Source organism: Lepidochelys kempii, chromosome 6 (assembly GCF_965140285.1).
Source record: "Lepidochelys kempii isolate rLepKem1 chromosome 6, rLepKem1.hap1, whole genome shotgun sequence".
Classification (NCBI taxonomy): Eukaryota; Metazoa; Chordata; order Testudines; family Cheloniidae; genus Lepidochelys; species Lepidochelys kempii.
In genome coordinates this window covers 95,669,531-95,683,380 of record NC_136385.1, presented here as the reverse complement: position 1 = coordinate 95,683,380, position 13,850 = coordinate 95,669,531, and the positions used below count along the sequence as shown (strand labels likewise).

The 13,850-nt window shown below is 40.8% G+C and overlaps 1 protein-coding gene across 7 annotated transcripts in view; it reads left to right on the top strand.

Annotated features, from left to right (window-relative positions):
- Positions 1–13,850, top strand: part of CEP128 (centrosomal protein 128) — a 446,273-nt gene that overhangs the window by 334,669 nt on the left and 97,754 nt on the right. For all 7 annotated transcript variants that reach the window (XR_012159510.1, XM_073349335.1, XM_073349339.2 and 4 more), the window contains one exon: positions 13,041–13,090. Coding sequence is in view for 6 of the 7 variants with exons in the window: in XM_073349335.1 (XP_073205436.1) it covers positions 13,041–13,090 (50 nt within the window). In the remaining variant the exon portion in view is untranslated. The remainder of the gene's footprint in view (positions 1–13,040; positions 13,091–13,850) is intronic.

The following is a 13,850-nucleotide window of genomic DNA, read 5'->3' as shown; positions in this document are numbered from 1 at the left end:
ACTCCATCTTAACTATGGAGCTGCAAGTTGCACCTCCATAATGTAGATATATAAAATACAACAAAAAATCATATTGACCATGGTCAGCGAAACTAAATTTCTTTAGTACAAGAAAGAAAGAAAACTTTACACAGTGTCCTAGGGTCAACCAACTTGGACTTTGGATTGACAAAGGGAGTAAATTCCAGACTTCTCTCACTTCAGGCACACACAATTCCGATCCAGAGGCTGTTAGCAGAAGCTTGCCTCAGCTACCATAATGATTTGGAGGACTCTACAGGGGTTCTCATTAAGTGTGTTTTATCTAGAAAGGTGGAGTCTGTTTCATGAAGTCTCAAGTGGTTCAATATAGTTAAAACAGCATTAAGTGGAGCATAGTGGGAACCTGAGGGCTCCAGTGAATATGTGGAAGAATCCTCTCACCTTCTCCCCCTTTTCTCCAATAAAGATTTTAAAACAGAGCCAGTATTCCATAATCATTTTGTACCACCTCAATTACAACACTAGATAACACCAACAAAAACATGCAAGTCAGATACTCTCCAAACCCCAAATTTTCTCGTTAACTAATGTTGATGGAAGTGCATTTAGCTACAGTAATTTGCATGGCAGTTGAATCATTGTATTGAACAGCATACCTAAGTATAATCAAGAAAACCATGAATATGCCAATAAAGAGTGGGAATGAAGAGACAAGCGTCAGCTCTTTCAATGCAAAGGAGGTGCAAGGTCATGAAGAATGAACAGCAACTAAATTGGTCTTTGTAACAAGTGATATTAATTCATTTCTGTTATAGACTCAGCTCTGTATACCCATACGCCACCTGAATTGTATCCCCTTCTCCTCCTAAGTTATGCATTAGTGTTTCAGGTAGGTCTGTAGCTGTACTTTTACATCACTTCATTAGTGTACATGTGGTCTTCTATTCCATAAGCATATTCCAGAACAAAGCAGCTAACAAATATATGTAGTGGAAACAAACTTCTGTAACCCAATTATTGGGAGAAAACAGTGTCATTAATGTGCCTTGCCATGAACTGTCCACATAAAAGTATAGAAACCCTTATGGGGAAACTTCCTGGCATTTTTCCCTAATACTTGTCAATGGGGAAATTCTATTCAAATCTCTGTGTGATTGGGTGGAAGGATCATCTAGTGTTTGGCAGAAAGAGTTTTAAAGCCTTATCCCTGAAAAGGGAACTGACAAAAGACTGTCTGCTGGGGAAACTAGTCAGTGAGAAATGGAATAGGGTCCGGTTAAAAACTGTTACGCACATGGAACAGGAAAACTGACTATGAGAAGGGGGAAAGGTATGACTCATTCTCTTGCTGGGAGTTGAACTTAACAGATCATAAGGACTGGACTCCCCAAGAAACAGGGAAGCAGGAATATTAAGACACCTGTTGAAGGTACCACACCACTTTCTCTGGTTCAAAGACTCTGGCTGTTTCATTTGTGTTTTAAAAACCCAGCTATAGGAAGCCAAATTTCCCCTCCAAATATGAGGCTTCTGGAATCCTAATTCTTTTCTTGATTGTCTTTTCAAAGGCCCTCACTTTCTGTTCAGACTCTTTGCATAGAAGAGACCATTTTCACTTGCATTGGCTGTCTGAGGAAGAGCTGATTACTTCCATGGACTGTTAGGGGACTGGTCATGGTTATTTATTACTTGTGCCACTGACTTCAGTCAGGTTTTGTGGAATTTCTGATTGTTCTAAATGAATTCTCCATGACTATGTCAAACTGCTGGCCATGAATGAGTTAAACCTAGTAAAAGGTAATAAGAGGAGGTTCTATAAATACGTTAGGAATAATGCATTATATGCAAACAGAATAAAGTCCAAGCCAGTAATATATATGTTTGATGCTTCAGTAGGACCAATTTTACAAAGCTGAAAACCATTATTAGCCAAATCAGCTCGGAGAAAGAAATTAATCAGAAAAATTTGAATGATAATTGAGAATCATTTAACACCTTACTAGATGTTCCAAAAAAAGCCATAATTAAGGGGGGAAAGTCATACTGGTTTAAAAAACTGACTAGGTTTAGAGAGGAGGAGAAGGCAGCTGTTTTTACTTATACACACACATGCACACAAATAGAAGAATGCATAAATTGATAATGAATATAAATCAGAATTGTGGAAAATTGATAAGGGAAGCAAAGGCATATGAGGAGAAATCTCTGGTCAGAGAAGTTAAGGACAATAAGGAGCAGGTTTTTACATTGTATTGGGTCAGGAGGAGGGGTAGATTCCCGACAATGGTATTGATCCATTACTCAATGGAATAGTAAAATTATCAATAATAATGCAGATAAAGCAGAAGCTTTCAATAAATATTTGTTCTATATTAGACAGCAAACCTCTCCAGATGCTGTTATAATTCAGCCACCAGCATACAGAGCTAAATTGCATGAATGCTCTTTAAGCCACTCCTGAACCATACACAGGGAAACACGAGCAAATCCCCCCAGCCTTGCATCCCAGAAATGTACTGTCTTATACCGCTCAAGACCGCCTCTTGAACAATGCAAGCTCATTAATTAGTTTGCCACTTTGTCAAAGGATAGTGGACATGCACCAGCTTTTGTAATCTAAACAGGTTACCCACGCACTTAGACAAACTCACTTGGTTAAGATAAAACATTAAAATAAGTTTATTAACTACAGAAAGATAGATTTTAAGTGATTATAAGTGGTAGGCATATAGGACAAAGATGGTTACAAAAGAAATAAAAGTAAAAATGCAGTCTAAATTCTAAACTTTATCAGACTAAGCAAGATTTGAATCAGTTTTTCTCACCGTAATAGATGTTACAGGCAACTGACAGTTCTTAATACACAGTCTAAATTTCCTTCTCAGCCTGGGACCAATCTCCTCAGTTCAAGTCTTTGTCTTCCCAGCATTCTTGTTGCCTTCAGCATGGGTGAGGGAGGCGAGACGTGGTCTGATGATGCTGCTGTCCCTTGTTTTATACTCTCAGTTCATGTCCCAGGAAAGATACTGGCCCAAATATGTTCTGGCGAGGCTTGCTGAGTCACAGAGTTAAATAATTTCCATTGTGTGGTGCTTGTGCAATTGTCTCTTTTTGAACTGTATATCCCTTATTTACAGTTCCCCCACTGGTCAATGACTCGTGACGGTTGCTTAACACCCATTTGGGTGTGGGTCATCACCTTTGTTGTCACTGGAGAGCTAGCAGTGGGCATCTCCCAAATTCACAACACATTTCAATAACAACCTTATAGCAAAATCTCGTAACTTCATACATAATAATGATATATATATATATTTTGACAGAACATTGAGTTTCATATAGTATCTTAAACCTGGCATGCTTTTGTATGAAATATTGCAACCATATGATGAATTTGGGGATTACAGGGTGCTAGTTTGAGGTTCAGAGTGTCACACACATGTTTATGGAAAATAGATCCTCTCAAACTAACGTGATATGTTATTGATGAGATGAAAAGTTTGGTTGATAAAGGTAACAGTGTTGATGTAATATACTTAGGGTCTGTTTACACTGCAATAAAAAACCCACAGCACTGACTGTCAGAGCCCAGGTCAGCCTACTCTGGCTTGTGGGTCCTGGGCTGCGGGGCTTAAAAATTGCAGTGTAGATGTTTGGGCTTGGGCTGCAGCCCGGGATCAGAAACTCCATGATGGTGAAGAATCTCAGAGCCCTGTCTCCAGCCCAAGCCCAGTGTCTACACTGCAATTTCTAGTCCTGGAGCCTGAGCCAGTTGACTCAGCCTCTGAGACTTGCTGCCGCAGGTCTTTTTTGGAGTGTATACATACCCTTAGATATCTGTAAAGCATTTGACTTGGTACTGCATGACATTCTGATTATAAAATCTAGAATGATAAAAAAGTCACACATTAAATGGATTAAAAACTGGCTAATGGATAGGTCTCAGAATGTAATTGTAAATGGGGAATCGTCGTAGAACATGTGTTTTTAGTGGGGTCCCACAGGCATTGGTTCTTGGCCCTGTGCTATTTGACATTGTTATCAGTAACCTGGAAGAAAACACAAAATCCTCACTGGTAAAGTTTGCAGATTACACAAAAATTGGGGGAGTGGTAAATAATGAAGAGGACAGGTCACTAGTAAAGAGCAATTTGGATCACTTGGTAAACTGGGTGCAAGCAAACAATATGCATTTTATAATGGCTAAATGTAAATGTATACATTTAGGAGCAAAAAATGTAGGCCGTGCTTATGGGAGGGGAACCCCTACTCTACAAATCAGTAACTTTGAAAAAGATTTGGATGTGGTGGTGGATAATCAGTTAAACAAATATCACATTGTGCCCAAAAGAGCTAAAGCAATTTTTGGATGCGTAAACAGGGGAATCTCCAGGAGGAGTAGAGAGGTTACTTTATCACTATAGCTGGCACTGGTTCAACTGTGGCCAGAATACTGCATCCAGTTCAGGTGCCCATAATTCAAGAAGGCTGTTGATAGATTGGAGAGGGTTTAAAAAAGAGCCACAAGAATGATTAAAGGATTAGAAAACATGCCATACAGTGATAGACTCAAAGAGCCAAATCTGTTTAGCTTAACAAAGAGAAGGTTATGGGGAGCCTTGATTAAGTTCTATGACTATCTACATGGAGAACAAATATTTAATAATGTGCTCTTCAATCTAGCAGAAAAAGTTCTAACACCGTCCATTTATAACACAATCCAGCGTTGAAGCAAGACAAATTCAGACTAGAAATAAGGTGCAGTTTTTTAATGGTAAGGGTAATTAACCATTGGAACAATTTATCAATTATTGTAGTGAATTTTCCATCACTAGTAATTTTTAAATCATGATTGGATGTTTATTCTAAAAAATATGCTCTAGGAATTATTTTGGGGACGTTTTATGACGTGTGTTACACAGGAGGTCAGTCTAGATGATCACAATGGTCCCTTCTAGCCTTGGAATCTATGAATCTATAAATGAGAGAAAGATGAAGGCAAGTGTAGGTTCACTACTTAGGGCGGAATGAGAGCTAATAACAGATGATATTAAGAAGGCTGAGGTGTTTAATGCCTTCATTTTAATACCTTTAATTTTGTTGGTCTCAGTCTTCACTAAAAAGTTTTTTTTTAACTAGCTACTTAACACAATTAAATTAGCAAGGGGGGAGGAACAGGTTAAAGAATATTTAAATAAATTAGATGTATTCAAGTTGGCAGGTCCCGATGAAATTCACCCTTGGGTATATAAGGAATTAGCTGAAGCAATTTTGAAACTGTTAGCAATTATCTCTGAGAACTCATGGAGGATGGGTGAGCTCCCAGAGGACTGAAGAAGGGCAAACATAGTACCTATCTTTAAAAAGGAGAATAAAGAGAACCCAGGGAATTATAGACCAATTAGCCTAATTTTGATACCTGGAAAGATACTGGAACAAATTATTAAACAATCAGTTTGTAACCACCTAGAGGATAATCAGGTGATAAGTAATACCAGTATGGATTGGTCAAGAACAAATCATGCCATACCAACCTAATTTCCTTTTTTGACTCGGTTACGGGCCTAGTAAATAGGGTGGAAACTGTAAACATTATATAGTTTGATTTTATTAAGGCTTTGATACCATCCCACATGACATTCTCTTAAGCAAATTAGGGAAATATGGTCAAGATGAAATTACTATAAGGTGGGTGCACAACTGGTTGAAAAAATATATTTAAGGAGTCATCATCAATGGTTCCCTGTCAAACTGGGAGGACGTATATTTTAAGATCATAGAATCATAGACTATCAGGGTTGGAAGGGACCCCAGAAGGTCATCTAGTCCAACCCCCTGCTCGAAGCAGGACCAATTCCCAGTTAAATCATACCAGCCAGGGCTTTGTCAAGCCTGACCTTAAAAACCTCTAAGGAAGGAGATTCTACCACCTCCCTAGGTAACACATTCCAGTGTTTCACCACCCTCTTAGTGAAAAAGTTTTTCCTAATATCCAACCTAAACCTCCCCCACTGCAACTTGAGACCATTACTCCTTGTCCTGTCCTCTTCTACCACTGAGAATAGTCTAGAACCATCCTCTCTGGAACCACCTCTCAGGTAGTTGAAAGCAGCTATCAAATCCCCCCTCATTCTTCTCTTCTGCAGACTAAACAATCCCAGTTCCCTCAGCCTCTCCTCATAACTCGTGTTCCAGACCCCTACTCATTTTTGTTGCCCTTCGCTGGACTCTCCCCAATTTATCCACATCCTTCTTGTAGTGTGGGGCCCAAAACTGGACACAGTACTCCAGATGAGGCCTCACCAATGTCGAATAGAGGGGAACGATCACGTCCCTCGATCTGCTCGCTATGCCCCTACTTATACATCCCAAAATGCCATTGGCCTTCTTGGCAACAAGGGCACACTGCTGACTCATATCCAGCTGCTCGTCCACTGTCACCCCTAGGTCCTTTTCCGCAGAACTGCTGCCTAGCCATTCGGTCCCTAGTCTGTAGCTGTGCATTAGGTTCTTCTGTCCTAAGTGCAGGACCCTGCACTTATCCTTATTGAATCTCATCAGATTTCTTTTGGCCCGTCCTCCAATTTGTCTAGGTCTCTCTGTATCCTATCCCTGCCCTCCAGTGTATCTACCACTCCTCCTAGTTTAGTATCATCCGCAAATTTGCTGAGAGTGCAATTCACACCATCCTCCAGATCATTTATGAAGATATTGAACAAAACCGGCCCCAGGACCGACCCCTGGGGCACTCCACTTGACACCTGCTGCCAACTAGACATGGAGCCATTGATCACTACCCGTTGAGCTCGACAATCTAGCCAACTTTCTACCCACCTTATAGTGCATTCATCCAGCCCATACTTCTTTAACTTGCTGACAAGAATACTGTGGGAGACAGTGTCAAAAGCTTTGCTAAAGTCAAGAAACAATACGTCCACTGCTTTCCCTTCATCCACAGAACCAGTAATCTCATCATAGAAAGCGATTAGATTAGTCAGGCATGACCTTCCCTTGGTGAATCCATGCTGACTGTTCCCGATCACTTTCCTCTCATGTAAGTGCTTCAGGATTGATTCTTTGAGGACCTGCTCCATGATTTTTCCGGGGACTGAGGTGAGGCTGACTGGCCTGTAGTTCCCAGGATCCTCCTCCTTCCCTTTTTTAAAGATTGGCACTACATTAGCCTTTTTCCAGTCATCTGGGACTTCCCCCGTTCGCCACGAGTTTTCAAAGATAATGGCCAATGGCTCTGCAATCACAGCCGCCAATTCCTTTAACACTCTCGGATGCAACTCGTCCGGCCCCATGGTCTTGTGCACGTCCAGCGTTTCTAAATAGTCCCTAACCACCTCTTTCTCCACAGAGGGCTGGCCATCTACTCCTCATGTTATGATGCCCAGCGCAGCAGTCTGGAAGCTGACCTTGTTAGTGAAGGCAGAGGCAAAAAAAGCATTGAGTACATTAGCTTTTTCCACATCCTCTGTCACTAGGTTGCCTCCCTCATTCATGAAGGGGCCCACACTTTCCTTGGCTTTCTTCTTGTTGCCAACATACCTGAAGAAACCCTTCTTGTTACTCTTGACATCTCTTGCTAGCTGCAGATTCAGGTGCGATTTGGCCCTCCTGATTTCATTCCTACATGCCCGAGCAATATTTTTATACTCTTCCCTGGTCATATGTCCAACCTTCCACTTCTTGTAAGCTTTTTTATGTCTAAGATCCGCTAGGATTTCACCGTTAAGCCAAGCTGGTCACCTGCCATATTTACTATTCTTTCGACTCATTGGGATGGTTTGTCCCTGTAACCTCAACAGGGATTCCTTGAAATACAGCCAGCTCTCCTGGACTCCTTTCCCCTTCATGTTAGTCCCCCAGGGGATCCTACCCATCCGTTCCCTGAGGGAGTTGAAGTCTGCTTTCCTGAAGTCCAGGGTCCGTATCCTGCTGCTTACCTTTCTTCCCTGTGTCAGAATCCTGAACTCAACCAACTCATGGTCACTGCCTCCCAGATTCCCATCCACTTTTGCTTCCCCCACTAATTCTTCCCGGTTTGTGAGCAGCAGGTCAAGAAAAGCTCCCCCCCCAGTTGGCTCCTCTAGCACTTGCACCAGGAAATTGTCCCCTACGCTTTCCAAAAACTTCCTGGATTGTCTATGCATCGCTGTATTGCTCTCCCAGCAGATATCAGGAAAATTAAAGTCACCCATGAGAACCAGGGCATGCGATCTAGTAGCTTCTGCGAGTTGCCGGAAGAAAGCCTCATCCACCTCATCCCCCTGGTCCGGTGGTCTATAGCAGACTCCCACCACTACATCACTCTTGTTGCTCACACTTCTAAACTTAATCCAGAGACACTCAGGTTTTTCTGCAGTTTCATACCGGAGCTCTGAGCAGTCATACTGCTCCCTTACATACAGTGCTACTCCCCCACCTTTTCTGCCCTGTCTGTCCTTCCTGAACAGTTTATAACCATCTAGATCCCGCAGGGGTCTGTCCTGGGTCTGGTACTATTCAATATTTTCATTAATGATGTGGATAATGCAGAGGAGAGTATGCATATAAAATTTGTGGATGGAGTTGCAAGCACTTTGGTGGACAGGATTAGAATTCAAAATGACAGATTGGAGAAATAGTCTGAAATCAACAAAAATTCATTAAATCAAGGGCAAAGTACTACACTCAGGAAGAAAAAATCAAATGCACAAAAAGTGGATCATAACTGGCTAGGCAGTAGTACTGCTGAAAAAGATCTGGGGTCATAGCAGATCACAAATTAAAAATGAGTTGTCAATATGATGCAGCTGCAAAAAAGGCTAATATCATTCTGGGACATATTAACAGGAGTGTCATATGTAAGCCAGGAGGTAATTGTTCTGCTCCACTTGTCACTGGTGAGATCTTAGCTGGATTCCTTTCTCCATTTTTGGGCACCACACTTGAAGAACGGTATGGACAAACTGGAGAGCATCCAGAGGAGAGAAACAAAAATGATAAAAGATTTAGAAAACTTGATCTATAAGCTAAGGTTAAAAAAACTGGTCATGTTTAATTTTGAAAACATAAGACTGAGGGAGGACCTGTTAAGCGCTGTTATAAGAGGACTGTGATTGTTCTGCAATATCCACTGAAGGTAGGAGAAGTAAGGAGTGTAACCTGCACCAAAGGAGATTTTGGTTAGATGTTAGGGAAAACTCTCTAAATATAAGAATGGTTAAGCACTGAAATAGGCTTCCAAGAGAGTTTGTGGAATCCCTGTCATTGGGTGTTTTCAAGAACAGATTAGATAAACACCCACCAGGGATGGTCTCGATATACTTAGTCCTGCCTCCATGCAAGGGGCTGGGCTAGATGATCTCTTGAGGGCCCTTCCAGCCCTATGTTTCTATGTTTCTCCAAGGGTCTAAGCAAGGAAACTCCCAGAGGAAAATATTCTTTAAGTCTTTAGACCCTTGTATGTTTAGGTGGAAGAGGATATCACCAGAGCACCACTGCGGTCTGCCTTTTCTTGGCTAACACAATAGCCATGCTGCTCTAAATTATGGAGGAGACAAAAATAACCCAAGAATATGGGGTGGTGAAAAAGTGGAATAAAACCACCTTTGCCCTTCACTTCTTTTCCTGCACCAAGTAGGATGTTAAATAGAGCCCTTGGCTTTGTCTCTGTCTGGAGTTATTACCAAGGTGTTGCAGCCTATGTCAGGATTGGATGGCTTGAATCTAGTTTTCCACATACTTGCTTTTATAGGAATGATTTGGGTGTTTGTTTCTTGAATGGCCTTTTTCTTAAGAAAGCTTGGATTAGCAGGTTGTATAGGAATGAGTAGAAGGACTGTTACTAAAACCATTGGTATTTTGGTAAAATACCTCAAGACTGTCATTAGGACAAAAGAGAAGGCTTTTTGCTGGAAGAGTCCCTTGTAATAGTAGAAGCATATCTACTGCTAGTGATGCTCCGGTATGGGTATGTTGAGAGAGACTTGCTATTATGGGTTTTAGAGATTCCATCTGAAATCTTGCCTTCGTGTGTATTTTCTGAATGATGTTAGTCCTGTCCAATTTTCTCATCCCTTTTTTGATTTTGGACAGCAACGGTCTCTGTGGTGTTATCAGAAACCCCATCTGAACTGTGTGAAGCACCCCATCGATACCAGAAATTCATCTCCCTCTCCTCTAGTGTGACCCTTTCCCTAAAGGTTGTCCTCCCAGAGTCATGCAGTGGTTTGATTGTTCTTTGATTGGTCTGGAATACTACTCTCTGTAGTATCTTCTTCTGCAGAATCTATTTCATCAGGCCATCCCAAGGGGGTAATCATGGTTTTGGGTTGGAGGTGGGTGATGGCCACCAAAAAGTCTTCTGTTCCAAGAAGGCTTTTTCCACGTCCCTTTGTGTTCAGTGTAACAGTAGTATGTAGCAAGGACAAATTACTGTTATACTCATTCTCTCCTGGATTATGATTCCTCGTAACTCTCAAGAAACAGTGGCAAAGGGGGAAATTGAGAAACTTTTACTATGTGTAATACTAAATACTGTGGACTGAGTAAGAAAAATAAGAGTACCAAGAAAAGAAGGAAAGCTCTGTTGCATACAGGAAAAATAATTAAAATAGCTCTCACTATGGATGCTTTTGGTTCCTTGTTGCCCAGTGAACTATGTGCAAATGAAGCTCTAAGCACATAAACTCCGCCCTATACTGGAAACCTACTGACCGATAGACTTACCTACATGTCTACAACCTCATTTGCTCCAATCCCTCAGACAGAGACAAACACCTACAAAGTCTCTATCAAGCATTCTTAAAATTACAATACCCACCTGCTGAAGTGAAAAAATAGATTGACAGAGCCAGAAGAGTTCCCAGAAGTCACCTACTACAGGACAGGCCCAACAAAGAAAATAACAGAATGCCACTAGCCATCACCTTCAGCCCCCAACTAAAACCTCTCCAACACATCATCAAAGATCTACAACCTATCCTGAAAAAGATCCCTCACTCTCACAGATCTTGGGAGACAGACCAGTTCTTGCTTACAGACAGCCCCCCAACCTGAATCAAATACTCTCCAGCAACCACACACCACACAACAAAAACACTAACCCAGGAACCTATCCTTGCAACAAAGCCCAATGCCAACTCTGTCCACACATTTATTCAAGTGACACCATCATAGGACCTAATCACATTAGCCACGCCATCAGGGGTTCATTCACCTGCACATCTACCAATGTGATATATGCCATCACGTGCCAGCAATGCCCCTCTGCCATGTACATTGCCAAACTGGACAGTCTCTACACAAAAGAATAAATGGACACAAATCTGACATCTGGAATCATAACATTCAAAAACTGGTAGAAGAGCAATTCAACCTCTGTGGCCACTCAGTAAAAGATTTAAGGGTGACAATTTTGCAACAGAAAAGCTTCAAAAACAGAATCCAACGAGAAACTGCTGAGTTTGAATTAATATGCAAACTAGATACCATTAACTTGGGTTTGAAGAGAGACTGGGAGTGGCTGGGTCATTACACATATTGAATCTATTTCCCCATGTTAAGTATCCTCACACCTTCTTGTCAACTGTCTAAATGGGTCATCTTGGTTATCACTACGAACGTTTTTTTTCTCCTGCTGATAATAGCTCATCTTAATTAATTAGCCTCTTACTCCACCTTTTCGTGTTCTCTGTATGTATATATATGTATATATATATGTATATATATATATATATAATATAAAATCTTCTTACTATATGTTCCATTCTGTGTATCCGATGAAGTGGTCTGTAGCCCATGAAAGCTTATGCTCAAATAAATTTGTTAGTCTCTACGGTGCTACAAGTACTCCTGTTCTTTTTGCTGATACAGACTAACATGGCTGCTACTCTGAAAATTGTATGAATGGACTCTTTCTCCCACTAAGTCTGCATAGGTGCTTTTGGAGATCTGACAATCCACTGCTCCTTCCCTGAGCGGTATCAGGGGGGAGCTGTGCATCTTGAGACTCCATTCGTACTTTCCCACAAAGCTATTGTGGCAGTTGAAGTTCTCTCAAACTAACTTATTTCCTCATCCCAGCATATTGGAGCACAACTATCTCTGACTTTGTTGGGATACTCTTTCTGTTTGATGCCAGACTCTGAACTGAGATTTTTGTCAGTTACAGTAGTTAGAAAGAAAAATGTGTTAGAATAGTCAATTCTGTTTTTCTTGAGGACTTTGTGAGGTCACCTGTCAAGCTTTCCCAGATAGAACTGTGAACATCACACACTATATCCTGAGTTTAATTGTATTCCCAGAGTATGTGAGTGAAACCAAGAGTAGTGCAACTCATGTGACAAATCCTATATGGAGCTGCAATTGGCAAGTGCACAACAACATGAACTGTCGAGTATATTTTGGTGGTTGTTACATAAGTGAATATCAAAATGTAAGGTGTCATGGTGCATAGACTGCAAGAGAGTGAGTTCTCCTCTGGTGAGTACTTTTCCTGTCAGGCGCTGATCTTTCAGGGAGATTGTCATTTGCATGATCAAATGTTTTTTTCACTCCCTCCTGGTGAAAGGTGATAATTATTGTGACTGTGATTAAGACTGCACTTCTATTAATAAGTGTCCTTTTCTTCAAGGGGTTGTAACTTGGCCATAAAAATTTACTCCAGAGTGAATGATGACATGTAATTGAATGTCTTTGATCTCTTTCCTATTTTTAATCAGTTTTCAGAAAAGATCTCTTTGGTCGTTTCCGATACAAGTGTTAAAATAAAGAAAAATTAGAAGTAAATATATCTTTTTGTCTGAATTAAACTCTATCCCATTCAGTGGCTTTCTGAGTCAAATTGCCTTCTTATATATAGTTTTTAATCACTTCAGCAGCCCATGCTTGGCAGCATTCTTATCAGTGACACATTTCAGTTTCACAGGGCACATTTTTATGACATTTCATACAAAAACTTGACATCTTTATTACAGGTTTTCTTTATCAGGCGCTAACATTTCAAGTTGAGCTTAATAACAAGTAACTCAGTTCTCATTGCTTTGTGTTTTGTGTCTTTCTTACAGATCTGCTGGAGAAGACTCACAGGAGAGAGGAAGAAATGAGAGCTCTACAGGTATATCTACTAATTAGACTGAAGAAGCTTTATTTTTTGGTAACCTTCCTCCTTAATGTCTTTCTCCTAAATCCACATAGAGGAAACCCACAGCCACACAGTGACTGCTCATCAGTAAGACCACACTGCTGCGTTGCTTCCGGCCAGCCAATAGCTAGACTGATAATAAAGCAGACTTAACTGGCTAGCAGTCTTCCATCTGGTGGTTGTACTTCCGGCTGTCTATTCTATTCATGTTACTATAGCCACCAGTGAGATTCAACCCAATTACTCTTGTGTTCTGTAGGTGGCAAATGCAGTTCATCAGCAAAACAAGTGCTTTCCCTTTGGAGTGAGCCAAGCTGTACTGAATTTGTCTCAGTTGGCAGTTGCTCTGTTTATATTATATGTTTGGCCCCTCTCCATGTGGGCACATATATAAGGACAATGCAAGTGCCGGGGGAAATGTATGAAAGCACTTCTCAATTTTCTTTGCCAGGAAAGCAAATTCCATTATTTAGAAAAGTTCCTTGAAAGACCAGATGTTTCAGAAGAAAATTATAGAGCTATGCACACATATGTGATGTAATATGTATATATGTGTGTATATATTTTTGTGTTTTTACTCTAGTTCATTAGGTTGATTCATCTTCTTGGAATATATTTGTTTTTCCCATAACACTGAGTAAAATCTCAAATTTAGGTACAATTTTCATCCCAGCTAGCTTTGGAAATCTCCATGCGGCTACTGCATGTGTGTGTGTTCTGGCAGCAATTTCCA